This window comes from Macaca fascicularis, chromosome 17 (genome assembly GCF_037993035.2).
Source record: "Macaca fascicularis isolate 582-1 chromosome 17, T2T-MFA8v1.1".
Lineage (NCBI taxonomy): Eukaryota > Metazoa > Chordata > Mammalia > Primates > Cercopithecidae > Macaca > Macaca fascicularis.
The window spans coordinates 92,089,788-92,116,101 of NC_088391.1; the positions used below are offsets into that span (position 1 = coordinate 92,089,788).

The 26,314-nt window shown below is 38.9% G+C and overlaps 1 protein-coding gene across 2 annotated transcripts in view; it reads right to left on the bottom strand.

Annotated features, from left to right (window-relative positions):
* Positions 1-26,314, bottom strand: part of NALCN (sodium leak channel, non-selective) — a 349,771-nt gene that overhangs the window by 158,741 nt on the left and 164,716 nt on the right. For both annotated transcript variants that reach the window (XM_065533451.2, XM_015439488.4), the window contains exons 12-13: positions 26,111-26,278; positions 17,666-17,857 (exon numbers count right to left, since the gene is read on the bottom strand). In XM_065533451.2, coding sequence (XP_065389523.1) covers positions 17,666-17,857; positions 26,111-26,278 — 360 coding nt within the window. The remainder of the gene's footprint in view (positions 1-17,665; positions 17,858-26,110; positions 26,279-26,314) is intronic.

Genomic DNA, 26,314 nt, shown 5'->3' on the forward strand with positions numbered 1-26,314 from the left:
ACCTCCTCAGAGAAATAACATTTCTTCCAGTATAACTTTCCTCAAAATAGCTCTTCTGCTATTCTCCAAGAAAAAAAAGAGTAAAAATCTTCAAAGGCTCCCTTGTGTCCCAATTCCAACCACTGAAGACCCTCCATGTCTGGTTTCCCATTGCTACTGCCATCCTTTGGTCATATGTCCCCTCCATGCCTGTGATTCTCCATGTTTCTAATTTACTCATTTGGTTTTTCTTATAAGGAATGCCTTCATCTAATGCCATGACCCAAATCCCTATCTGTTGAAATTATATTCACCCCTAAAGACAAATCTTTATAAAGCTCTGCAGACCTCCTTCTCTGGAAGCAATATTTTCCTCTTATTAAATGAACTGATATTTGGAAGCACTAAGCACAGAGTAAATTCCCAGAATTTTAAAATACTCTCCCAAGCGTCTTTGCTATTACTTTAGAACTGAGTACACCTATTGTAGCATATGTCACCTTTGGCTTACTTGAGATCTTTCTTATGTGTTCTACTATGGGATACGTTGTTTCAGTTCTTCCTTGGGTTCTTGACAATGCTATAGTTAAAGAGGGCAGTGACTACATTTTTTTCATGTCTGTATACTTCCTAGCTCCATTGCATAAAGAATGTTGATAGAATTATGAATGAAAAATCAACCCCATGCTTTATTTATCTTCATCATAAATAGGTACGAAAGATTTTGTGAAAGATGATTTTCAACGGTGTGGAAGACTGGGGGAGGATAAAGCTGAGGCTATGATATTCAAAGAGGACACAATATCCTCAATGCAAACAAAGGCAAAAGACTGTGAGGCTGCGGATGGTAAAGGCAAACACTGGGACGGCCTGCCCTAGATGGTGCTTATTTTAAAAAGTCTATCCATCCGATAGGAAGAATCAATATTGTGAAAATGGCCATGCTGCCCAAGGTAATTTATAGATTCAATGCCATCACCATCAAGCTACCAATTCTTACAGAATTGGAAAAAACTACTTTAAAGTTCATAGGAACCAAAAAAGAGCCTGCATCGCCAAGACAATCCTAAGCCAAAAGAACAAAGCTGGAGACATCATGCTACCTGACTTCAAACTATACTACAAGGCTACAGTAACCAAAACAGCTTGGTACTGGTACCAAAACAGAGATATAGACCAATGGAACAGAACAGAGCCCTCAGAAATAATACCACACATCTACAACCATCTGATTTTTTTTTTTTTTTTTTTTTTTTTTGAGACGGAGTCTCACTCTGTCCCCCAGGCTGGAGTGCAGTGGCGCAATCTCGGCTCACCGCAAGCTCTGCCTCCTGGGTTCACGCCATTCTCCTGCCTCAGCCTCCCGAGTAGCTGGGACTACAGGTGCCCGCCACCGCGCCCGGCTAATTTTTTGTATTTTTAGTAGAGACGGGGTTTCATCATGGTCTCGATCTCCTGACCTTGTAATCCGCCCGCCTTGGCCTCCCAAAGTGCTGGGATTACAGGCATGAGCCACCACGCCTGGCCAACCATCTGATCTTTGACAAACCTGAGAGAAACAAGAAATGGGGAAAGGATTGCCTATTTAATAAACGGTGCTGGGAAAATTGGCTAGCTATATGTAGAAAGCTGAAACTGGATCCCTTCGTTACACCTTATACAAAAATTAATTCAAGATGGATTAAAGACTTAAATGTTAGACCTAAAACCATAAAAGCCCTAGAAGAAAACCTAGGCAATACCATTCAGGACACAGGCATGGGCAAGGACTTCGTGTCTGAAACACCAAAAGCAACGGCAACAAAAGCCATAATTGACAAATGGGATCTAATTAAACTAAAGAGCTTCTGCACAGCAAAAGAAACTACCAGCAGAGTGAACAGGCAACCTACAGAATGGGAGAAAATTTTTACAATCTACCCATCTGACAAAGGGCTAATATCCAGAATCTACAAAGAACTTAAACAAATTTACAAGAAAAACAAACAAAAACCCCATCAAAAAGTGGGCAAAGGATATGAACAGACACTTCCCAAAAGAAGACATTTATGAAACCAACAGACACATGAAAAAATGCTCATCATCACTAGCCATCAGAGAAATGCAAATCAAAACCACAATGAGATACCATCTCACACCAGTTAGAATGGGAATCATTAAAAAGTCAGGAAACAACAGGTGCTGGAGAGGATGTGGAGAAATAGGAACACTTTTACACCGTTGGTGGGACTGTAAACTAGTTCAACCATTGTGGAAGACAGTGTGGTGATTCCTCAAGGATCTAGAACTAGAAATACCATTTGACCCAGCCATCCCATTACTGGATATATACCCAAAGGATTATAAATCATGCTGCTATAAAGACACATGCACACGTATGTTTGTTGCAGCACTATTCACTATAGTAAAGACTTGAAACCAACCCAAATGTCCATCAATGATAGACTGGATTAAGAAAATATGGCACATATACACCATGGAATACTATGCAGCCATAAAAAGGATGAGTTCATGTCCTTTGTAGGGACGTGGATGAAGCTGGAAACCATCCTTCTGAGCAAACTATCGCAAGGACAGAAAACCAAACAATGCATGTTCTCACTCATAGGTGGGAATTGAACAATGAGAACACTTGGACACAGGGTGGGGAACATCACACACCAGGGCCTGTTTTGGGGTGGGAGGGATAGCATTAGGAGTTATACCTAATGTACATGATGAGTTAATAGGTGCAGCACACCAACATGGCACAGGTATACATATGTAACAAACCTGCACGTTGTGCACATGTACCCTAGAACTTTAAGTATAATTAAAACAAAAAAAGTCTATCCATCTGAGAGTCCAATGGGGTACTTTTTTTTTCTTCTTCTCAAAAATTTATTAGTGAACCTCAGTTTCTCATCCTGTATGGAAAAAAAAATAAAAAAAACCCCAGGAAATTCTGGATAAAATACAAAAGTATCATTTTAAAGGTTAATAGTCTAAAAAAATAATCTAAAACTCCAGGGACCAAAAGCAGCTTGAATCAAGAAAAGTCAATTGAGAATTTCTGATCTCTGCTAGACTTTGGTTTTTAATGTGTCAGACATAAGGTGCAAAGTCCTTATGAACCCTTGAAAGGAGGAGACTGCTGAGATACTTGAGCAAAGCTATATAGTTAACAATGACAAAAGGGGATGACAAGGGAGCCTGTGCTTCTTGACTTGGGCACTCGCATATGGAACCATGTTATGACACAGCTGGCATATGATGCAGAACTATGAGGCATGAATAGATTGGTCAATAAATAGTACTGTGGCAATTGTTTATCCAAATGGAAAGAAAATAAAATTGTTCCCTCTCTCACAGCAGCCACAAAAATCAATTCAGGCTAAATGAAGAGCTCAATGTTTCAAGCAAAACAAAGCCTGACCAGACCAAGTGTTCCTGAGTGGTGAAGTAGAGAATACTCTTATACTGCTGATAGTTCAGGATAAATTGGTAAAAGTACTTTGGAATGCAAGTTTATCAATACCTATGAGAATTGAGGATATGTTCATTCTAAGACCCAGCAGCTCTATTCCCAGCTACATACCCCAAAAAGAATTATATCACATGTGCACAAATCAACGTGTAAAAATGTTCAGAGCAGTACTGTTTGGATTTGCAAAATTTAGAAACAAACATCCAACACCCGGATGCATTAGTTTTCTATTGATGTGTAACAAATTACCACAAACGTAGCAGCTTAACACTCATTTGTTATTTCACAGTTTTTGGAGGTCAGAATGCCGGCATGGTGTAATATAACCCTGCTCTCAGCTCAGAGTCTCAAAAGGTGGAAATCAAGATGCTAGCTGGGCTTTGGTCTCATCTGGAGCTTGTGGTCTTCTTCTAACTTCATTTGGGTTATTATCAGAGGGTTGTTCCTTAGGGTTGCAGGACTGAGAGTCCTGCTTTCTTGATGGCTGTTGCCAGGGTCTTGGCCACATAGCACTTTGCAACGTGGAGGCTTACTTCTTTTTATTTATATATATATATATATATATATTTATTTATTTATTATGATACTTTAAGTTCTAGGGTACATGTGCACAATATGCAGGTTTGCTACATTTGTATACATGCGCCACGTTGGTGTGCCACACCCATTAACTCATCATTTACATTAGGTATATCTCCTAATGCAAACCAACAGAAGACCCTTTCTTGCTTTGAATCTCTCCAAGAAAAGTCCAGTACCTCTGATTAGGTCAGGCCCACCCATGACAATAACCATTTATGAATTACTCAACATTAAATGCTTAGCAACCTATTCACAGGAATGACAGCCCATCATATTCGCAAATCCTACCAGTATCGAAGGGCAGGGGATGATGCAGGATATGGACATTAGAGGGGAGACATCATGGAGGACAGCTTAGAATTTGCCTCCTGCACAGGAAAATGAAAAAATAAATTGTGTTGTGTCTATATAAAGAATGTATCATATATGTAATATAATATATAGTTGCTTTTTATACAGTAATGACAATAAATAAAATACAGCTCCATGTACTCAATTAGGTAACTCTCATAAACATAATATTGAGCAATAAAAGCCATTAGCAGGAGAAATAGTACAGAATGAGACCGTATAAGGCAAGTTTAAATTATGCAAAAGATACGTGATTTTCAGTTGATGTCCATATATGCATTAAAAGCATAAAGAAATTAACAAAACACACATCAAATTCAGAAAAGTGATTCTCTATGAAAGAGTGAGAGGATAGTGATCAGGAAGGGGCACCCAAGGACTTCAGGTCTATTGCCAACTTGGTGCTTAAGTATGGCCACGGAGGAGTATGTTTTATTATTCTTCATATCTTTTTGCACGTCAAATATTTCATGACAAAATTAAAAATACGTGAAAGACAAAACAACAAAAATTAAAGATTTCAGCAATATTAATTGAACTAATAGTTTTAAAGATTAAAATAAACCTTGACTCTATTAAAAATGTCATACACTCTAACGGCATCTGACAAATAATTTAAAAAATTAAGGAGGAAGTTGTTTCTTCAAACTTCTTGGTAATTCCTTTAATACAACTAACTGCATGACTAGTCATTTTGGTGGTAAGGGGAAGGGAAAGTTAACTTGTCATTATGTGTTTTACAGCATTTCTTGCTTCTATTGTGCAGTGACTCTTTCGGACATATTTTATAAGTGAAAATTCAATAGAGTAAGTAATTAACATTTAGACAATGCAAATTAAGAAAACCTATATCAAATAAATACTAACATTTAAGTTCTTTGTGTTATAGAGGGTAATATATTACTTAGAAATAAAAACTATCCCCATTTGTACAACTGCAAAGCATATGAGGCCCGTTTATTATTATTTTAGTGGGAAATCAGAAAGAATAAAGACACAGAGCTGGTTAAAGATGGACAGTGAATGTTTACTGCATTTATTTCAGTAATTTAGAGGCAGTTGCTTTCTATAATAAATGGAGAGAAAAACTGAGTAAAACCTTACTGAAGCTGCTTATAAGCTTTTGTTAGGCGATTATGGAAAAACATGCAATTTGTCTTTGTTACAGAAAGACTGTGGTTGTTCTTTCTTATGCCAATCTGTCTTAGGACCTGTACAGGCTGTTCCAGAATGAATAGTTCATGTAAATTGTACTCATACAATATATTCATCCCAACAAAACAGGAACTGTTGCATATTGCCTTACATCAGGATTTCATCTTACTTGTTATTTCTATTTAGCAGTGTAGCTGTTTGGTCCAAACTAGAACAGAAAGTTATTGGCTTGAGATGACAAAGTTGTTTTATTAAATTCTATCAACATAGCATTCTTTGTTTTTCCATTAAGTAGAATTCGAGCATCACTTCTCCATCTCTTGGGCTTGTATATGGATGCAGTCCTGGCTGTTTTCCTTTCTGACTCTACTTACTGATGCTTACAGATCCACTGCACAGTGTTAAGTGCTCTTGGAGGTGTAAGGAATGCACATGTTCTCAACCTCAAGACACCTGTAGACTAGTGAAGGCAATAAGACCCGTGTGTAATGTCAATGGTATGTGACAGAAACCGACCAGTACCATAAAAACAGGAAGAACAGGAATCCACAACTGATCTACTCTGTGTCCGGCCCCATGCTAGCTGCTTTGCAGGTACCTATTTGGGCATCTTGGGAAGGATCTGGGGTCCAGATGTTTCTGGCGAAAGGAGTTAAACAGCAGCTTTCTACCACATGTCTATTTACAAACCCTGTTTGCATGGGGAATGTGGGAGCAGCTTTGGAGACAGAGCTGAGAAATCTTGTGCAGGTATTGGGTCTAACCCAAGTGGTTGTCTTCATAACATCAATTTCTTCCCATGTGATTAATCGAAGCTAGTTATTTTAATTCTAGGAATAACCCTGTTACTCAATCCTTCCAATGAGAGATGACAGCAAGTTTGCTGGAAGGAAAGGGATGATAGGAAAGGTTTTCCTGGTCCTAAGGAGGAGGCCTGGGAACAGAGGACCCACATATTCCTCTAGATGTTATCAGGAAGCCTGGAAATGTCACATCCATTTTGCTAACATAGGAAGACAACCCATGGAGAAGGTCACTGTATGAGTTTGCTAGGGCTGCTGTAACAAAGCTCCACAAACCTGGTGGCTTAAAACAACAGAAGTGTATTGTCTCACAGCTATGGAGACTAGAAGTCTAAAATTAAAGTGTTGGCAGGGCAGGGCTGTACTCCCTCTTATAGCTCTAGGGAAACAATCTTCCCTTGTATCTTATGGCTTTTGGTGTTTGCCAGAATTCTTTGATGTTCCTTGGCTTGTAGATGCCATTCCAGTCCCATGGCCATATCTCTGTGTTATACAGTTTAGATCTGTGTCCCCAACCAAATCTCATGTTCAATTGTGATCCTCAGTGTTGGAGGTGGGGCCTGGTGGGCATGATTAGATTATAGGGGTGGTTTCTCAGGAATGGTTAAGCACCATCTTCTCAGTGCTGTTCTCATGGCAGTGAGTGAGTCACTGTGAAATCAGGTTATTTAAAAGTGTGTAGCACCTCCTCCCTCTTTCTTTTCCTCCTGCCCTGGCCATATAAGACTTGCCTACTTCCCCTTTGCCTTCTTCCATGACTGTAAGTTTCCTGTGTCTTCCCCAGGAGCCAAGCAGATGCTGCCATGCTTCCTATACAACCTGCAGAACCGTGGGCAATTAAACCTCTCTTCTTTGTAATTACCCAGTCTCAGGTATTTCTTCATAGCAATGTGAGAACAGGCTAATACACTGTGTGTCTTTACATCATCTTCCTCTTATGCATGTTTGTCTCTGTCCTTTCCCTTTTCATAAAAGCATCAGTCATATTGGATTAGGGTCCACCCTGATTACTTTGTTTTAACTTGATTACCTCTATCTCAAAGTTATATTTTGAGGTTCTGGGAGTTGTGATTTCAACATACATTTTTGGGGGAACACTGACAATTCCAACAACAATAAAGAGAATTTCAACGAAAGATCCAGTCCTACTTCCTGAAAGCTACCTAATCGCTTCAATTTTATGGAATAAATTTCCTTAAAGTCAGCTGGAATCAAGTTTTCTGTTACTTGCAGCCAAAGTGTTTGCAATAGAATTATGCAGACATTTCTCATTGGATAGGGTAAGGGGAATGATCGGGGGTAATGAGGATCCTGGAGGAATGAACAATACTGGGAAAAGGAATCTGGCATGCTGAGCCTCACCCAGTATGTAAGGATGACAGATGTTCGTGTTGGTTCAGCTTTGTTACTCATTCTCCATTCAAACACCTCTTCACAAGCTGTCACTTGAAACACCCTTTCACCTGTCTCATGTGTGGGATCTTCTTAGACAAATGGTATTTCTGCCATGGCACAGAGAATATCAGGTGCTGGTTTTGGATCCTGATATGATCATTCCTAACACTCACAGGTTATTCCCCAAAATGTTAACACCTCTATACCTTTCTTGATTTCCTGAAGTCCTCTGGGAAGTTTGTGATGAACTATTCCAGAGGCCTTTCCTTCCAGGTACAGATTGACAAAATATTTATATTCTTGGCACTCAATAAATATTTCCTAACTGAACACTTTCTAGTGTGTTTGCTTGGCTACAAGTGACCTAATGGCTAATAGTTGGTAGGAGCAATAGACAACTTCAAATCCAGCTGTCCAGCTGTGTAGCTTTGTGTGGGTTATGCAAGCTCTCTGAGCTTCAGTCTTACCATCTGTAAGTAGGGCTCTTAGTTATCATGCCTGATAGACATTATTACCATTTAAAAAATGAATGAAGCTCAGACAAATTAAGTGTCACCCAAGACTACCCACCTGGTAAATAGTGCTGAAGCAGATTCAGGGTGAGTGCCCTCCCCAAGCCTCCCAAGTGCTTCCACACTTTATTTTCCCACACCATTCTGCAGCCCTATAAATGTTGCTGGTAGGCAGCCTCCAAGTCAAGATAACATAGACAATTGCTGATTTTTAAAGTCTCTATTTCACTTTGTGATACATCATGTGATTTTTCTTGCAGAAAATTTGTTCTGGTCATGTCCTGTGCCTTAGGCTAATACTGTAATTAACCAACCTATCTTAAGCACTCAACCACTGGATAATGTCTAGAGAAGGGAGGGAAAGACACCCAGGGATAAGTGTCTGAAGACAAATCTAGCCTTGAGGAAAATGTGTTTTTAATCATCTTTCCTGAGTGATTTTCTATCAGGCAAGTACTACCAATTGGTGGTGCTTTATTTGATTAGGGATGATAATGACCACTTTTATAATTGTAATATTTTTTAACATTTCCTTGTAAAATTTTATTATTCTTCATGGATTTCACCTTCAATAACTTTTATGTGAAAGGAAAAATATACTCCTTCTAGTCACTTCACACATGCAGGCTGTCACCGTTGTCAGCTTCGGAATAACTGATTGGGGGGCCTGGGAGCTGCTGAGCTGCTTTCATTAAGATGGTCAAAATAACCAGGCAAAATGGTGCAATTGAGTAATTGGAGATCTGAAAATGTAATACTACTTGGTTACTATTATAGCTGGAAAATAGAGCAAATATCGAGGGGCTAAGTCAGGAACAGATCTAAAAAGCAGCCTTGTCATTTATACAGATAATATTATCAATTTCAAATATATTACATAGGGTATAATCTAGTCTTTTAAGGAATACTTTCTAAGCCCAGATGTGTCATCTTTGTATATTATTTAATACACAAAATGCAGAAGGAAAAAAAGCACATTTCTGCTTACATCTTGGATGTGAAAAATAGAAGTGTAAAGAATGATTTGCCCAGTATCACATAGCTAAAAAGCAATGGGGCATTGATGCACAATCGGACTTGTAGGGACAGAAGTACAGACTCTTAAATGCATTTTTTTTTAAAACAGAGGCCCACAGCCCTTATTCACAACTCCAAAATTTAAAAATTTCTGAGAATACTTGAAGGTCCTTTTTTTTTTTTTTTTAATTATAGTACATTTAGTAGCAAAATCTACCGCAACCTCTGACTCCCTGGTTCAAGTGATTCTCCTGTCTCAGCCTACTGAGTAGCTGGGATTACAGGCACATGCCACCACACCCAGCTATTTTTTGTGTTTTTAGTAGAGACAGGGCTCCACCATGTTGGCCAGGATGGTCTCGATCTCCTGACCTCATGATCCACCCACCTCAGCCTCTCAAAGTGCTGGGATTACAGGCGTGAGCCACTGTGCCTGGCCAAATACACCTTTTTTACTATTCCTCTACATCCCTCCTCTCAAAACCTTTATGCTTTCACTTGGACCAACCCTGACACAGGCTACTCCCAACAACTCATCTGGACTGTCCTCCACCAGGGGTTTAGAGACAGCCCTCACTATTTCAGTCACTTCAATTAGACACCTCCCAACTATCTCTACAACCCAGGATTTTGCTGCAGTATGTGGACAATTTACACCTTTGCAGCCCCTTTCTTGATCATTGTATTCAACACATCACCAATATTTTAAATGTTTTGGCTGAATGCGGGTAGCGGGTGTCCAAAAGGAAGGCCCAATTAACATCTCCAAAAGTTTCATACCTAGGACTGATCATAACTCCAAATAACTCCGAGAAATGCTGCTGGCACGAAAGCAAGGTGTTCAACAAATCCCATTTCCTAAAACAAAAAGGGACTTACCTTCCTTCCTTGAATTAGTGTAATATTTTCGATTATGGGAAGCAAATTTTGCCATTATCGCTAAACTCCTTTATGAACACACAAAAGGAAATCTTGACCAACCACTCACTTCCACTCCAAACCTTTATCATGCTTTTTCTCATCTAAAACTGTGCCTTATTATAGGCCCACACTTTAGACATTCCAAACCTCCTAAGACCTTTTCATCTTTGTTTACACAGTTCTCATAATGAGGCCCTTGGACTATTAGCCCAACCTGTGGGAGACTCCTTCCAACCAATGGTATATTTTTCCAAAAAACCAGACCTCATTTATAAAAGCTGGTCCCTTTTCTGAAAAATTTTGGCCACAGCCTCTCTAATTATCCCTGAGACACAAAAACTCATGTTCTACAAACCCCTTCAGGTATTTTCTTCTCACAGTCTACAAGATATGGTCAGCCATAAGGCACTCACCCCCATCTCATCCTCTCATATGCAAGCCCTACATTTAACCCTCCTTCAACCCGCTCTCTCTCTTCATAGATGCTCCCTGCCTAATCCTGCCACTCTTTTACCTTCAATACCAATTTTAGACCCCGACTAACACTCATGCTCTGATCTAATTGAAAGTTCTTAACCATGTTTCACCATCTTACTTTTGCTCACATAAAGGGAGCCCCAGATTGGTTTATAAATGGCAGTGCATCAAAAAACCCTCCTCTCCAAGCATGATATGCCATTATTGAGGGATATCATTATGATACCCACTCTCTCCCATCTAGAGGAGTCATAGAGGCTGCCCCCTTGCCTTTGGGCACATCTGCCCAACAAGCAGAATTAGTTGCCCTAATAAGAGCACTAACCCTGGCAAAAAACATACAAGTTAATATGTACACCAATTCTAAATACGCTTATAACGTCATCCACTCCAATGCCCAAATTTGGAGAGAGTGGGGCTATATCACAGCTAAGTCTATCATTAATGGAAAACTCATCCATCATCTATTAAAGGCATCTCTACTTCCAGAAAAGGTTGCAGTTATTCATTGCAAAGGACATCAATCAGACAAAAGCTACATTTCTTTAGGAAACTATGAGGCTGACTATTGGGCAAAACATGCCTCAACCAATCACCCAATTCCCCGATGCTTATTGTCCCTCATACAACATATCCCCTCCCTTTATCCAAAACAGCAAACACAACAACTAATCATGGCAGGGGCACATAAAAACAAATTAGTTTTTTTTTTTTTGTTTCACAAAACTGGTTCACATAAAACAAATTAGTCCTACCTGACCCTGAAAAAAACAACTCTTCTACGGGACATTCACAACCTCTTCCACGCTAGCCATTCCCCTCTACAACATTTCTTAAGATCCCATATACACATAACCCCAGATAAAAAGGAACAGTTAAAAGCCATTTGCCATCAATGCTCTATTTGCCAGAAAGCTTCACCCCATTCCAACACTAGACACTCTTCTTTCCCAACCCATCAAGCCAGGGGACACCTTCCGGTACAGGATTGGCAAATTGATTTTACCCATATACCCCCCAGTAAAAAGGGTTTTATTTCTTTTAGTTCTGGTTGATACCTTTTTGGGATGGGTTGAGGCTTTTCCCACAACCATCAAACGAACTTCTAAATGTCACCTCCAAATTAATAACAGAAATCATCCCCAAGTCTGGGGTGCCTCTTTCTTTTCAATGTCATAACAGCCCTGAATTCATTTCTCACATTAATTAAACACTTGCACAAGCCCTACAAATTACCTGGAAGTTACACATTCCCTATCGACCTCAATCTTCAGGAAAGGTTGAAAAAATGAATGGCATTCTAAAAAATCACCCTCACCAGGTACTCACTCTAGACATGTAAAGACTGGGTTACACTTTTGCCTTTAGCCCTTCTAAAAATTCAGGTGCTCTCACGTAAATCTTTAATGCTCATCCCCTTTGAACTCATGTATGGGAGACCACTCGCCCCTTCTGCTCCACCTCAGGGTCAAGTCCCATCTCTACTAACTCCTTTCGTTTCCCCTCTTGTACATACCATCTGCCATTTTATTTGGGAATATGCTGATGAATACCTGCCACAACCTGTTGCCGACTCCTCCATTCCCTTCCTACAGCCAGGAGACTGGGTTCTGGTAAAAGATCCCAGTCCTACCCTCCATTCCCTCCTCACACCTAAATGGAAGGGACCTTGCCAGATCATCCTTAATACACCCACGGCAGCAAAACTCCAGGGACTCCCCAACTGGTTTCATTATACTTCTCTCAAGAAAACAGACTTCCCTTCACCACCTACCCCAACAACCACATCTAAAACCCCTTCAGGTTTCTCTTGTGTCTCCACAGGACCCACTTCCCTTCACCTCACCTGAATCCTGGAGGAAAAGGAAGAGAAATCCACATAAGCCGCTTATGTCTCTTTCTCTCCCAAACTTTCATTGCTTCCTAACCAACCTTATTACAGACCTTCGGTGGTACCCTTATGAAGCTCCCATTATACATCCTAACCAGTTTCTGACTGTTCTATGGCACTTATGGCTTCAAGGAACTTTCCAGGACTTTACTCCTACCCAAATAACTTTTTTCTCTTTTTGCTTGTTTCTTTCAATATAAATTCCCTAATCCTATCAACCTCACCAATAAAACCACTCCTCACTGCTCTCAAACTAGAATGCTCTGTAAACGTTACACAATCCCTCTTGCTGCAAGCTAACTCTTCGTTTGCTCCCGAGTGCTGGATATGCTTATCACTGTCTTCCTCAGCGTACACAGCCCTCCCTACACCCCTTTTAATAAGAAATACAACCCTTTCTTATAAACTCCAAAAAGGAGCTTCATTTTTTGAAAGAGAGGACACCCTGTTCTGAGATTATCTCACTTCCAGGGCCAATCAGGCCAACAAAGTATTTCAAACCTATTACAACTCTCTACAACGCCTTAAGCCCCAAGACCCTCCCATGGAAGGGCCCATAACTAAACACACCCCCCTTTTACAACAAGCCTCACTTTGCTTTTCAGCCTTGGAGGGAAATTTCCCTGTAGGGTCCTTAACATCTAACCAATGCAACCACACTATCATTGTTAAACACCCTTCTGACCATCAAAGTAACCACATTGACTACCAAGTATCAACTGAAACAAATAGAGCATTTCTGCAACCAGCTCGTTTACAGCCTCTCCCTCAACCAATGCCCCCTGCCTAACCTGTCTGCCCCTTAGTGCCCAACTTTTTCCGTGGCTCAATATCAATGGTGCAACATCTGATTGCATTAAATGTGTACAAAATAACTCTTCCTGTATCTCTACTATAGTGGGTGTCTCCCTGGCCTCCTCCTTGTCCACCTGGAGTGAAAAATCGCAGGACAGAAAAAACATCCCATCTTTAATTTGCTTATTTTCTTTCCCTAACTCTGCCTGTATTTATGACAAAGGTTTGTTCTTTTTGTGTGGTACCAACACATATCTTTGGCTCCTCACGAACTGGACCAGAACCTGTACACTAGTTTATCTTTCTCCCTCCATTGGACTAGTTCTTCCTAATCAATCTTTACCTGTTCCATTCATCCAGTATGTTAGAAAAATGAGGAACATCCAAGTCATTCCTTTAATGGCCACCTTATGTATAACCTCTGGGCTTGGATTGGGAGCAGACAGATGGGCCAACTCCTTAACATACTTTAGGATTTATTAGAAGATATAGCCCAAAGCCTTGTAAGAGTCCAAGATCAACTAGACTCCTCGGCTGCAGTAGTCAGTCCTCCAAAGACAGGGATTAGATCTTGTAACGGCTGAAAAAGGGGGCCTCTGCCTCTCATTGGGTGAGGAATGTTGCTTCTATCTCAACCAATCGGGCCTAATAAGAGATACTGCTGAAAAACTTAAAGGGCTAAAAAGCGAAAGGAATACCAAAACAACCACATACATTCTTGGTTTAGAAACAAAATCTTAACATGGACCATCCCATTCTTGGGCCCTCTCCTAATCATATGCCTAGGACTAATGTGCTTATCCGGCTTAATTCACCTTTTCAAAGATTTTTTTTTTTTTTTTTTTAACTGACAGGATCATGGCCATCTCACAATTACCCAAAAGCATCTACAGATGGTATTACTCCTACAATCAACCCCAAACCAAACCACCTCTGACCCCCGCTCAGCAGGAAGTAGCCAGAAAGAACATTCCACCCCTCTTCCTTTTTATAACTGTAGGGACTGGATTGAGAGAGCAGGAGATCGTCATCTTGGAGAAACACCACCATTTTAAGTTCCCCTTGATTAAAAAACCACCCAAATCAAGCCCCCAAACATCAGCCTAATGCCTAATGTCAGCATCACCTGAAACATTCCAATCCTAAGATAAACCCCCTCCAACCAGAAACATAACAATCCCGAGATAGCCTCCCCTCCAACCAGACATCCCAAACCCACAATAAACTTTCCCTCACATAAAAACATTCTGAACCTGCAATAAGCTCCCCACTTCCTACACCCTTAAATACCCTTAGTCTGTAAGACAGAACGCTTCTGAGCAAAATTGGCCAGAAGCCCCTCTCAAGTTTATTCTCCAAAATAAACCCGTCTTTGACTGTTGAGCTGCTTTTCGTTTTTCTTACCTCCTTAACTCTTACAATAACCATCCCATGTTCCCATGGAAAAGATGGCCAGCTGCTCCTTTTATTTACCCAGTGAAGGGGCAGACCCAGAGAAGGTGGGCCTAATGATGTGATTATCATCCTGGCTTGCCTCCCTCCAGCCTCCTCTCCAGGAGTCCTGCTCTTGGCCAAAATCCTATGTGTGATCCATTCAGACCTGATTACAGGCAATGGCAAGGCCTTGCCTAGGAGACCTCCCAGGGGATCACGGCCATACCCACCCTAGACATGGTGCACGACCAGGGCACTGCCATTTCTGGAGGGACTTGCAATTTATGAATCAGCTCTGCCCTGCCAGGCCAGCTGGGCTCATGGCCATAGCTGCAGTCCCAGACCAGGTGCCTCCATGCAGAGGCCTCCTGATCAGAGCCCAGCTGAGGCACATTCCTCCATGCTAGCTCCGTTCCTTTCTACTCCTATCCCTTCCTTATGCTTCCCCTCCCTGGGTGCAGGAATGGCTGGAACTTTTTGTTCAGGACTGCTTAGCAAGGAAAAGAGCCCTCCCTTTCCCATGCCTGCTGACCCACCTGACCTTTAACCAACACCTCCGGACGCTGGAAAGCTGGAGAGTGGTGCCTACCTTTGCCTCCTGCTTGTACTGTTGCAGTGAGGGAACGAAGGCTTGATTGTAACTTTTAGCTTGGCTTGCTATCCTGAGGATCACCTCGACACCTGTCAGCTCAATACCTGTCTAAAGTTTATCCTCATGCTGTGGGTACTGCCTTCTCCCACCTCTGCAGGAACCTTTGCCATCATCCTCCTTATCTGACTCATCTCCAACCTCACTATCTACTCGCCCTCTCTCATCAGCATTTAAACATTGTATGTAAGTGCACCTGAAAGCAATAATGCAAGCATACCCTGAGAATGACCCTTCTTGCCAGACACACCTGAATGTGTGTTCGGAGCTAGAGAATCTAGGAGTGGCCAACCCAGAGATTGGTTCCTTTTCTATGAGGAACATCTGAGCCCCCATTCCTCCTGTGGAACACTGGCTGTACAGGGAATTGAGGCCCCGAGTCTGGGGTGAATTAAGATTTCCACGTGGAGGTTGCTGGAAGAGTGTGCTAAGTAAAAATGCTATGTAAATTGCATGCATTTTGCAAGCAGGTCCGGTTCTCCTGAACAGCTGGCAGCCATTGGACTCCCGCCCTGTATGCAAACCCTCAATAAAACCCCATGTCTTTTCTCCCGGCTCTGGGTCTCTTCTTCAGCCTCTTGAACCTGGTGCCTTCCCTATTAGAGCTGATAGGAGTTTGGCATGACAAATACGACCACACTTTCAACCGACTTCAGAGTTCCTTGGCCTTCTGTCCTCCTCTTACCATTGATGGTTCTTGCTCTCTAAGTTCTGGAACAAGGATTTGCTCAACACAGACATTTAGTACATGCTGTCACTGTGACGGGAATCTGTGCCCTTGTACTTCCTTTGGTTACATGCAGCCGTTGGAGCCACCTGTTCCCACAAGCCTTTCTGGACTTTCCCATGCCTGGGAATCGGCCTTGCCTCTGGGTCCCCAGAGCATCTGGTGTCTGCCTTCATCAAGGCCTGTGGTGCCCTGTGCTTACCTACTGCTTCCTCCCCTCAACTGAGAATTTCTTGAGGACTTATATCCCCAAGATCACCTAAATGACCAGACTCTTTAAAGGCACTTGACAAATCCTTGGCGGCACATGCATGAAGAATCTGCATTATAAAAGGATGAATTCCAACACTGGTAGCTTAAATAATAAATTTAGCACAAGATTTAAAAAAAAATCCCTAAAATAAAGCTAAACTGTCCATTAAAAGTACAGACCCTTTTGCTGTCAAAGCTCAACTTTTAAAAATATATGCTGTTTTTACCCTAATATTATTCTTCCATATGATATGGTTTGACTGTGTCCCCACCCAAATATCATCTTGAATTGTGGCTCCCATAATTCCCAGGTGTTGTGGGAGGGACCAGGTGTGAGATAATTGAATCATGGGGAAGTTTCCCCCATCCTGATCTCTTGGTAGTGAATAAATCTCACGAGATCTGATGGTTTTGTGAGAGGTTTCCCCTTTAGCTTGGCTCTTATTCCCTCTTGCCTGCCACCATGTAAGATGTGCCTTTCACCTTCCACCATGATTGTGAGGCCTTTCCAGCCATGTGGAACTGTGAGTCCATTAAACCTCTTTTTCTTTATAAATTACGCAGTTTAGTCGAGCATGTCTTTATCAGTGGTCTAAGAATGGACTAATACACCATATAATAGGCCTTACTATTTCAACTTAGGGTAAAAATATATACATTCTTTGTCTGGTCATTGTATTTTTTTACGTTTCTAAGTCCACATGGAGTTAAATTTCAAGGTCCTTCTGTATCTCCTACATGAGTTTTGTTAATGGATCCATTAATTTCTAACCTCCTTTTTAGCCTAAGTGAATTCTAATGAGAAAGCTGAGAGACATTTAAATTCTGAAGAGCCTATGAATTTTATTTTATTGAAAACCAAAAGCTTCCTTTTAGATTCTAACATAATATGTAAACCATAAAACATTAAAAATATGTCAACTCTTCTGAACACAAAAATGCAAGATTTATTTTAAAATTCTGCTGTATTTTAATTTATAGGTGCTAAGAACTCTAGCATTCAGGTTTCAGCACCTAACTCTATTAGATTATTTCCAGAATTTTAGAATTGATATATAATCTGACAATGCTGAAAATGGTCTCAAACACCTACACGCTGCAGAAGAGACCATTTTAAATATTAAAATCTAATTATCCCAAGTTATCAAAAATAGGACAATACTTCTGAACCACTGCTAAAGTGAAATTACTTTGATGTTAATCATTATTACTAAAATAAGAACAATGAATTTAACGTACTGCGTTTTTAAAATTCTTACCCTTGGAAATGTAGTAAATCTGTCCAGTTCTTCGACAAAACAGAACATCTGCAAACTTATTGCTGACATAACAATCAAGAGGCTGGCAGTAAATACAACCAAACTCCCAAGCTTTTTTCCAGGACCGAATATCTTGTACACGAAGTCTTCCAATGCAGGTGAAATCTTAATCAGCCGAACTACTCGGAGAACCTATCAAGGGAGAGAGAAACATTTATTGATACATTATGACCATTTATTTACACTGAATCTTAAATATGTTCATACTGAAAGATTATTTTATAGTGCTTTATGAAAATCGTACCTCTCCATTTGAACATCTAGTGACTAAAAATAACAATAGAATAACCACTGGTTTAGCTCAATGCCTGCCACATAACAAGAACTCAATAAATCCCATATGAATGGATGAACTGTTTTAACATATTATATGATTATACAAAATGATATTCACTAGTACATATTGTTGAAATAAAATTAATATTTTTCTAATGTTCAAGTACGCAAGGAAACCCAGGTTGAACATTCCTAATTTAAAACATAAAATGCTCAAAAATTTGAAACTTTTTGAGTGCTGATATGAGGCCATAAGTGAAAAATTCTACACCTGACACCTCTGCTTTATGATGGTTCAATGTATACAAACTTTGTTTCATGTGTAAAACACTATTAAGAATATTGTATACAACTACCTTCAGGGAATGTAATTGAGGTATTTATAAAACATAAACAATGTTTGTGTTTAGACCTGGGTCTTATTCCCAGGATATCTCATTATGCACATACATACAAGTATTCCAAAATCTGACAAACATTGAAAGCCAAAACACTTCTGGTCCCAAGCATTTGGGATACAGATACTCAACCTGTATTAGTTATATTCATTGTCTCATAAAATATTTTCCTAGGTATTATGAGAAAATCATAAGGAAATGGAAAAAGAAGCAAACTTCTGTCAAGAACCTTTACTTCTTACTGAGATTATCACCCCATATCCATTTTCTCTTTCCTCCTTAAAAAACAGAACTGTCCGAATTTTAAACTAGCAAGTGACTGCCTGGGGCTATAGTCTACATGTTCCAGTCTCCCTCGCAGCTAGCTGTCTCCAGTGGACTGGGTTCAGACCTATGGAATATGAGATGAAAAGATTTGTACAAGTTTTGGTGCATTAAGTTAAACTTTCTCTGAATCCTTTAAAAAATACCTTCCTCTTGCCTGGAAATGGAAACAAATAGCGTAGCCCCTTTGGACCAGAAATAGAAGGCTTGCATGGAATACGACGGGTCCTGTCCAACCCAACAGGCTGGGTGACCATGAGGGGCACAGCCACCTGCTTTCCCCGCAAACTCACCAACTGCTGCAGAGAAATAAACTTCTGTCTTATGTACGTTTTGTATTTTTGGATCTTCGTTATATGTACTTAACTATTCTCTCTCTATATATATATGCACACATATATATGTGTGTGTCTGTATATATTTACATATATTTTAGTCATGTGTCGCATAACTTTTGAGTCAAGTATGGGCCATGTATAGGATGGTGGTCCTATAAGACTGTACCTTTTCTATATTTAGCTATGTTTAGATACACAAATACTTACCATTGCGTGAAAATTGCCTACAGTATTCGATGTAGTCATACACTGTACAGGTTTGTAGCCTGAGAGCAATAGGCCATACCATATAGCTATACATATAGGTTTGTATGTTTGTATAGTTTGTATATGTTTGTATAGTAGGCTACACATCTAGGTTTGTGTAAGTAAACTCTATGATCACACAACAACAAAATTGCCTAACAATGCATTTCTCAGAATGTATCTCTGCTGTTAAGTGATGCATGACTGTGTATATATACACATACACACACACACGCACACCTAAATATATAGATATATTTAGATGTTTTATAAACATACATTTGCAAAAAAATAAGTAATTGACAAATTTATTCACTCATTTGTTTAACAAACATTTATTGATTACTATATGCCAAACCTTGTGTTGGACAAATAGGATTCAATGGCTACTATTACAAAGTGAGTATAACACAAAGACACAGCTTTTAAGGACACATTTATATGATTAGTATGTATAAATTAGTGCATAATTAAAAGTTGAAGTATATAGTGTGAAAAATACAACTTTTCATTAAGTCTAAGATGTCATCAATTTTGTATGTAGCTCTAAGAAATAAAAAAATGCTGCCAATTAAAGTATAACACATCACTGATTATAACAGCTCCCAAATTCAGAGATATTAACATAGGAAAATTGCATTCCTGGCATAAATGAAATGTAGTTTATATAATGATCATCCAAGATTATTTGATGTCAATAAGAGATTGAGTTGTATGTGAAATATGAATAGTGTATTTAGAATACAATAAGAAACAGAAAATGCATTTTTAAAAATCAGATTTGGCCAGGTGTAGTGGCTCACACCTGTAATCCCAGCACTTTGGGAGGCCGAGGTGGGCGGATCACGAGAAATACTCTTTTTTTTTTTTTTTTTTAATCCCCAGTGGGCACTGCTGTAAGAGTCACACCAACTATGTGCTCCTAGGAGCCATCTTTGCCTCCACATGGAGAAAGCCAGGTTAAGAATGACACCGACACACCAACAGAAGAAAGGTAGGTGAAGACACACACCGAGCCCCCTGACACCGTATTAGCCTCTGAATTTTGCCATACTTGAAACCACGTTTACTGCGTTTACTTTGATTTAACAGGAAATATCAATGGTCAGTCTTATTCCTATTGTCTGCAGAATGCAAATGATATGGTTTACAGCATGTAAGTAAACCAATGGAAAAAAATGACTAAAGTAGTGAAATGCACATTTCCTTCATGCTAATTTGAAATTTTAAAACATATATAAGAAATTATGTTGTTCAAATTAAGCATCATACTACATGGTGAAGCTACCAATTTTTCCTGCTGTAATTCTTTTTTTTTTTTTTTTTCTTTTTTTTTTTTTTTTTTGAGACGGAGTCTCACGCTGTTGCCCAGGCTGGAGTGCAGTGGCGCGATCTCGGCTCACTGCAAGCTCCACCTCCTGGGTTCACGCCATTCTCCTGCCTCAGCCTCCTGAGTAGCTAGGACTACAGGCGCCCGCCACCACGCCCGGCTAATTTTTTGTATTTTTAGTAGAGACGGGGTTTCACTGTGGTCTCGATCTCCTGACCTTGTGATCCTCCCGCCTCGGCCTCCCAAAGTGCTGGGATTACAGGCTTGAGCCACCGCACCCAGCCTCCTGCTGTAATTCTTAACACACATTCCCAAATCAGAGCATATTACTCTCGTATTATTTACAAAGAATAGGCAAACAGCTTTATCATAAGAACTATTAAAGTATTAACATTCATATTAATATCCAGAATAATAATCTGGAAAGATTTCACATTTTTATCAGATTTGTCTATTCTCAGACATAAATAATTTGGTACCTAACCATAAACGGCTGAATCCAGACAAGTTTACAGGATCAATTACCAGCTTAGAGCTGAAATTTCAGTAGTTTTCCTGAGTTGTATTAAAATCATAACTGCAAGATTATCTAATTTTGAAGCCCATCTCAAATTATAATAAAAACAGCCTGGGCACATCTGTGCAATATTAATGAATTAATATTTCATTAGCTTGAAAAAAATGGAACTATTTAATATAACTTCCACATTGGTGATTTGATCAGCATTTTCAAAGGGTTAAATTAAACCTGCATTCCTAGAAAGGAAAAATCCCTGTCAGTGAGTCTAATTGTGCCTTTTCATTTATTCAGCGATCAGTAGGTTTTTCACTCTATCTACCCTATGAAGCTTTTTGATTTTGTGTTCCTAGAGATACAACACAAAGTAAACCATACTCTCAAAGATAAGCAGTTCAGAACATTTTGTGGTTGTCTCCAAAACACATTTTCCTGGTCACATTTCTGAGTCTTTCTCTTAAAGGTCACTCTGTTGATTTGTAGTGAGATGCTGTAGAAATTGCATAGTTAAGAATATGAACTCTGAAATTCAAGTTCTTGGGAAGAAGTTTTAGCTCCATCATTTGCTGGGTATGTGGTCTTGGGCAAGTCAACAGATTTCTTCAGACCTCAATTTACACATACAGTCTTTATCCCAGGGATTGTTATGAGAAACAAATGAGACAATGCACTCAAGAAGGTGCCTGACACACAGAAAATTCACAAGAAGCACCAGTCAGCATCATCATGATGATACAGGTATGGAAGAACCACAGCATTTTGTAAGACCTTATTACTTCCCATAGGCCATGCTGCCCTGCATTGGTTGCAGCCCAACCACACTGGCCTTTGTGCTATTCCTTGAACCACATCAATCATGCACCCCCCTAAGGACATGCTCAATGTGATTCTCTCCATCTGGAATGCTTCGCCTCAGACCTCCTTACAGTTTGCTCCTTCACTTCATTCAGTCTGCTCAAACCTCACCTCTTCAGAGAGGGCTTCTATGAACAACTAATCTAAAATAGCCCCCCACTACACAATTTCTATTCTTTTTACCCTGTACACTTCTTCCTTAAGACATTTCCAGTACTTGTACTTCACATTCCTTTGTGTACCTCTTTGTTAACTGCTTGCCTTTAGAATTTAAGCTTCATAAAGTGGGAACCCTCTCTGCTTTGCCCACTGCTCCATCTTCAGTATCTGAAACAGTGGCCGACACATAGTAGAAGCTCAGTAAATATCACTTGAATAAATACATTAATAATAACATCAGTAATTAGTCTAACAGATACATCAGTAATTAGTCTAACAGATAACTAATATATATATTTTTTATACTTTAAGTTCTAGGGTACATGTGCACAACGTGCAGGTTTGTTACATATGTATACCTGTGCCATGTTGGTGTGCTGCACCCATAAACTCATCAGCACCCATCAACTCATTATTTACATCAGGTATAACTCCCAGTGCCATCCCTCCCCCCCTTCCCGCTCCCCATAATAGGCCCCGGTGTGTGATGTTCCCCTTCCCGAGTCCAAGTGATCTCATTGTTCAATTCCCACCTACGAGTGAGAACATGCGGTGTTTGGTTTTCTGTTCTTGTGATAGTTTGCTGAGAATGATGGTTTCCAGCTGCATCCATGTCCCTATAAAGGACACAAACTCATCCTTTTTTTATGGCTGCATAGTATTCCATGGTGTATATGTGCCACATTTTCTTAATCCAGTCTGTCACTGATGGACATTTGGGTTGATTCCAAGTCTTTGCTATGGTGAATAGTGCCGCAATAAACATACGTGTGCATGTGTCTTTATAGCAGCATGATTTATATTCCTTTGGGTATATACCCAGTAATGGGATAGCTGGGTCATATGGTATTTCTAGTTCTAGATCCTGGAGGAATTGCCATACTGTTTTCCACAATGGTTGAACTAGTTTACAATCCCACCAACAGTATAAAAGTGTTCCTATTTCTCCACATCCTCTCCAGCACCTGTTGTTTCCTGACTTTTTGATGATTGCCATTCTAACTGGTGTGAGATGGTATCTCATTGTGGTTTTGATTTGCATTTCTCTGATGGCCAGTGATGACGCTAGCCACAAGTAGAAAGCTGAAACTGTATCCTTTCCTTACCCCTTATACGAAAATTAATTCAAGATGGATTAGAGACTTAAACGTTAGACCTAATACCATAAACACCCTAGAAGAAAACCTAGGTAATACCATTCAGGACATAGGCATGGGCAAAGACTTCGTGTCTAAAACACCAAAAGCAAAATGGGATCTAATTAAACTAAAGAGCTTCTGCACAGCAAAAGAAACTACCATCAGAGTGAACAGGCAACCTACAGAATGGGAGAAAATTTTTGCTATCAACTCATCTGACAAAGGGCTAATATCCAGAACCTACAAAGAACTCAAACAAATTTACAAGAAAAAAACAAACAACCCCATCAAAAAGTGGGCAAAGGATATGAACAGACATTTCTCAAAAGAAGACATGCATACAGCCAAGAGACACATGATAACTAGTATTCTAAAGAAAGCCACTTTGCACTAAACATTACTTCATTTAAATGTGAGAAATATGAAATTGTCTAAGGAAAGACTTGTTGGCAACACAGTAAAGAAAGGTTGATTGAAATGAGAAGTGTGAGGACCAATAGGGAAGACCCATGTGGGCCTTTATATAAAGAGCTGCTCTGTCTGGTACAGTGGATTCTCACATGCAAATTTGCAAAAACCCTTGCGACACCTAAGTTTCTCAAGAGATTTACTTTTTAGCCACACATTAACTGAGATCATTTTTATTCATTATTAATACATTAGAAAAAGATAAGCATGGCCATGTGTAGAGAGATACAAATGAAAATCACTTCATCATTAACATAAATTAAACAGAACCAATTACAGGATAATCCAAAATCAAAGACAGCACTGAAATTGCAAACTTCACTATAATTTGACTATCTATGTATCATCTATCTATCTATAAAATGGTTACAGCCTTGCAGGCTAATTTTAGATATTTTGTAAAAAACAGACTAGTAGGAAAAAAAACATGATAACAAGAGTAGGAACCTACAGACGATGAATAATTTGTTATAAGTTGGTTTATTTCTCTCTAGTCATTTTTTTCCATTTTATAGGTATTTTACATACACATATAATAAATATATATGTGGTTATATATATAATTTATACTGTTTATCATTTAAATAAAACAGTCATATTTCTAAATTATAAAAAACTCATCATAATTATAATTTTATGGTTAAATTTGCATTATGACTTATTAAGCTATTCCTCAAATGTTTGTCATTGAAACAATTTCCATTTTTTCTCTCATTACCAATTCTACAATAAATATTTTGCACACAAAATTTTGATATTTTCTAACTTTTTACTGAAAAATAGTATGTCAGAGACTATAGCAATATTAAGACCCTGAATATATTTTATACTGTACCTTTGCTGAAATAGGCAACACCAATTTTCTTAGTTTGGTTACTTTAATAGCTTTGTAAAAAAGGTATCCTGTTGTTCTGATATAAAGCATATTCTCTATAATTATGTGCAATGATGCCCTAAGGTAGATACCCAATGGCCATGATAACTTTGTGAATCTAGATAGCAGTGCACAAGAGCTTATGATTGCATGAATGTTTGGAAAGCACATTTTGTATCAAGAATTTTCAATGTGTATATCTCTTGCCCCAGCCATGTCACTTATGATAATCAAGCTTCAGGATATAACTCAACAAATGAGGAGAGATTTACATCCACAGACGCTGAGGGAAGTGAGCGCTTGAACCATGAAAATCCTCTGTGGTTTCAATATGCTTAGCTGTTGTGATTACAAGGGCTCAGCTTTTCGCCTGGGTTTGTGGAGGGTTTTGCTTTTTACATTTTGTGAATTATATTTGCATGTCCTTTCCCCCAGGTACTAAAAGTGTCTAGTTATATGTGATTTGGCAGCTAAAGTGAATATCGTTCTGAGAATAATACTTTGGTATTACTAATAAATAAAATCAATAAAGTTGCAATGCATGTTCTTTTTCCTAAGGGGTTAGAGTCCCGTTTCTCAACATCACTTCTTTAAAATTCTATTGCCACTTTAGTTCCCAACTATTTAACAATATCTATTTAGAAAACAATCAATGCACTTTCTGGTGTTTCCATGATAAATTATATAAATGACCAAGTTTGAATCAGGAAAATGACTATATTTAAGGTATTTTTTTTACTAGAATAGCATGTACACATATTTTATCATTTTGACTAAGTATTTACCAGGACAGTGAGCACATTGCTACATTCAATAATAACAAAGAATGTAACTAATAATTACTGTTTATTGCATAATTAGAAAGCAATGTGATTCAATATATCACATTTTAAAAAGATATCCAATTATTATAAGTTAAATAAGAATTATAAGTGCCATCACAAAGTAAGTAACAGGCATTTATAAGTAATACTGTATGACTAATAACAATCTGTAAAGGTAAGTTTTACAAACCTTTAATATTTTCATTGTAAATCATTGTTGAGCAAACACTTAGGCTTATTGACAAGGAAGATAAACACTTGGGATTAAGTTAATGTTTCCTACTATTTAAAGTTTGTGCCAACATCTTATGTAGTTTAAAATTTGATACGCATATATGGATATATGTTATCCATATACAAAAATATTTGTATCTATATACTGCTAATTTAGGAAAAGTAAGTAAAATATCTATATTGTTCCTTTGAATTTTCAGGAGTTTTAAAAGCAATTGTTACAATTTATGAACGCACTATTTCTAATTTTTAAGATGTCATTGTGCCTCCTCAAGTTCATACCATAATAGTTATTATATATAAATATTATATATAATTCTATGTGGTTGTTAAAATAATGTGACAGGTATTTACTCTGGAAATAAAGAAATTTCTAAAGACAAATAGGCATTATTTGTATTACCTGAAAGTACGTGAATTGTGAATGATAAAGATCTGGATATACATGAAGAGTAGTTCCAATTACGAGTAGTAGCTCGAATTTGTGGAGAGATGAGCTAATGTATCCAGTAAATCCCAAACACCATATCTTCAGAAGTGCTTCCAAATCAAACAGTACTGTAAAAGCCACCTAGAGACACAAAGAAACATTGAAATTGAAATTCAA